The sequence below is a fragment of the Anopheles cruzii genome, chromosome 2 (genome assembly GCF_943734635.1).
Source record: "Anopheles cruzii chromosome 2, idAnoCruzAS_RS32_06, whole genome shotgun sequence".
Lineage (NCBI taxonomy): Eukaryota > Metazoa > Arthropoda > Insecta > Diptera > Culicidae > Anopheles > Anopheles cruzii.
In genome coordinates, this window is record NC_069144.1 from 26389565 (window position 1) to 26391756 (window position 2192).

Here is a 2192-nt window from a genome sequence, read left to right on the forward strand (position 1 = left end):
CATGCATCATTACCTTGTGTTGATATCCGGTAAATGATTTCAGGTCGAAAAAAAAATTATTTCGGTTTGCAACCCATCATTGAAAGGGTTGAACTATGTCAACTTTTGTGCCTGGAAATGACGGTTTGCGGGGATTATAATTTTTCTGCTCCTCTTGAAGAAAACTGCTTCGGAATCGCACCAAATGCTTGTCGGGACTTGTATTTGGAAGATCACAGTGCTTTAAGTGGTTTAAAAAACTTCAAAATGGCGATTTTGACTTAACAAAAAAAAGCGTCGAAGGACTCCAAAAAAACGGACTTTCTGATGGGACAGAAAGGTGTGGTGTTTCACAAGCTCCTACAACCTGATGGAAACGTTAATTCCGATCGCTACTGACAACAAATGATCAATTTGAACCATGCATTGATCGAAAACGACCAAAAAGCCGTTCCTGTTTTCTACAATGGAGGTGCCTGGTGGTCCGTGGCAACAAGCACCAGGCGCCCCAAAAAACAAAACTGTTTCAGGATACTATCAAATCACTTGGATGGGAGCTGCTGACCCTCCCCGCGTTATTCACCAGACTTGGTTCTTTCCGAATATCATTCATTTTCATCGATGGGACACGTATTGGCTGAGCAGCCCTTCGTTTTTCCACGAGGAAGTCGAAATGGGAAGACTAATTAGTTTACTTAAAAAGTCAAAGAATTCTTTCCTCTGGGAATCCATGATTTAGCAGAGAGATAGGAGAAATGTATAGCTAGCAATGGCACATACTTTGAACAATGTAGAAAATCGCATTTAAATTTTATAAACATTTTTGTGTGTCAAACAAATTCCGAATCTCAACGCAACGACCTAGTATTTGTGGGTCTACACGTGAACGACCCGAAGACTTGACCAGAGGACACATACTCCAGTAGCCCAAGAAGTTCCACGGGAGTTCCAACCCCGGACGGGAACCCAGTTTGGCCACGTTCCAGGTCGCCTCCCATAGTGTAGTAAATCCCGACCAATTGACAGCAAACGTACGCCAGCACTCGTCGGCACGAGAAGCACACGTTAACCTGTCCTTGCCGGCCCGCCCCACGGCGCAAAACCGGATGAGGGCGATGGTGGTTCCGTCCGCCAGGGGGCGCCCGTACTGAAAATTGATAATCCATCCCGTGACGGTTGCCCAGTTGACGAGAACGGAACGCACCGCACGGACCGTGGCCGAGCAGAGCAGATGTGCGTCGACGGGAATTTATTAGTGGTGCTGCTGCTGGTGGTCGCCCCACCGCTGTCAGTGCTGGTGCCGGTGTGGTCCACACCGGTGCTGGTGGTCCCCAGGAGAGCCGTCGGCAGGGATCAGCAGTCGGCGGAAGAGATAGCTCCACTCATCGGGTACGCCATCGGGCGCCGTCCGGACACCGCAGAATCCGGCTCCGAGGAGCTACTGGTGTTCCGCGTCCACGATGGCGATGCTGCCGCCGCCACCGCCGAACAGGACTGCGGAACACCCGCGAGACCAAAACGCCGAACTCCCTTTGATGGCTCCGGCCACATTGATGCAAGTACGTCCGGCGGGCCGGTGGCCCATGCCCATCCGCAGCTGTCCGCAACTTTGTACAGCTCTGTCGTCGTTCGCAGGTCCCACCGTCTGGGAGTGGCTGAAATCGCACCACGACAAGCCCGAGGACAACTGCCTGCTGATGGCGATCGGTGGCGTCGCAAGCGGTGGCGCCCTGACCGGGGCCTTCGTTGGCGCCGGAATCGGGAGCATCTTCACCGGACCCGGGGCCATCGTGGGCGGAATCGTCGGCGGGCTGGTCGGAGTGTTCGGGGGGCTCAGTGTGGGCACGAGGGCCGGTGCGGTGGCTTGTGACAGTTCCGTGTGACGGTGCCGGTGCTGGCGCAATAAAAAGGACTGTAAACCATTGTTCACATTTGACAAACCGAACCGTGTGTGCCTATGGAACCTGTGTGTGTGTGTGTGTGCGGAGTGTCCACCCCGACTCTGGTTGCGTTTGCGAAACAAAACAAGTAACAATCGTGTAACAATCGTGGTGTGTAAAATTGAGAAAAATCCATTTCAATTTCCAACTCCAAGCCATCGGTACGCGGCACACCCGGCCCCGGGGGGGCACCAGTGGTTTACATACGGCCTCCCCATCCCGGTACACACGTACCGGAAGGTCCTACCCTTCCATACATAAAACATAAGGGTT

General features: G+C 52.8%; 1 protein-coding gene across 2 annotated transcripts; it reads left to right on the top strand.

The window, feature by feature from the left end:
- Positions 1–1189: 1189 nt before the first annotated feature.
- Positions 1190–1925, top strand: LOC128268158 (uncharacterized). 2 transcript variants are annotated; one of them, XM_053005182.1, is made up of 2 exons: positions 1190–1538; positions 1597–1925. In XM_053005182.1, the coding sequence occupies exons 1-2, from the start codon at positions 1211–1213 to the stop codon at positions 1860–1862; spliced, it is 594 nt and encodes a 197-aa protein (XP_052861142.1). In that variant the 5' UTR covers positions 1190–1210; the 3' UTR covers positions 1863–1925. The 2 variants fall into 2 exon arrangements, with proteins under 2 accessions (XP_052861142.1, XP_052861143.1); XM_053005183.1 differs by having other exon boundaries at positions 1615–1925.
- Positions 1926–2192: the final 267 nt, after the last annotated feature.

Excerpts from the sequence above, each read along its gene's own strand:
- LOC128268158 (XM_053005182.1), top strand. The coding sequence starts at position 1,211 with ATGTGCGTCGACGGGAATTTATTAGTGGTGCTGCTGCTGGTGGTCGCC. Across the intron at positions 1,539-1,596 it reads CTCCGGCCACATTGATGCAA|CTCTGTCGTCGTTCGCAGGT; the intron begins GTACGTCCGGCG and ends AACTTTGTACAG.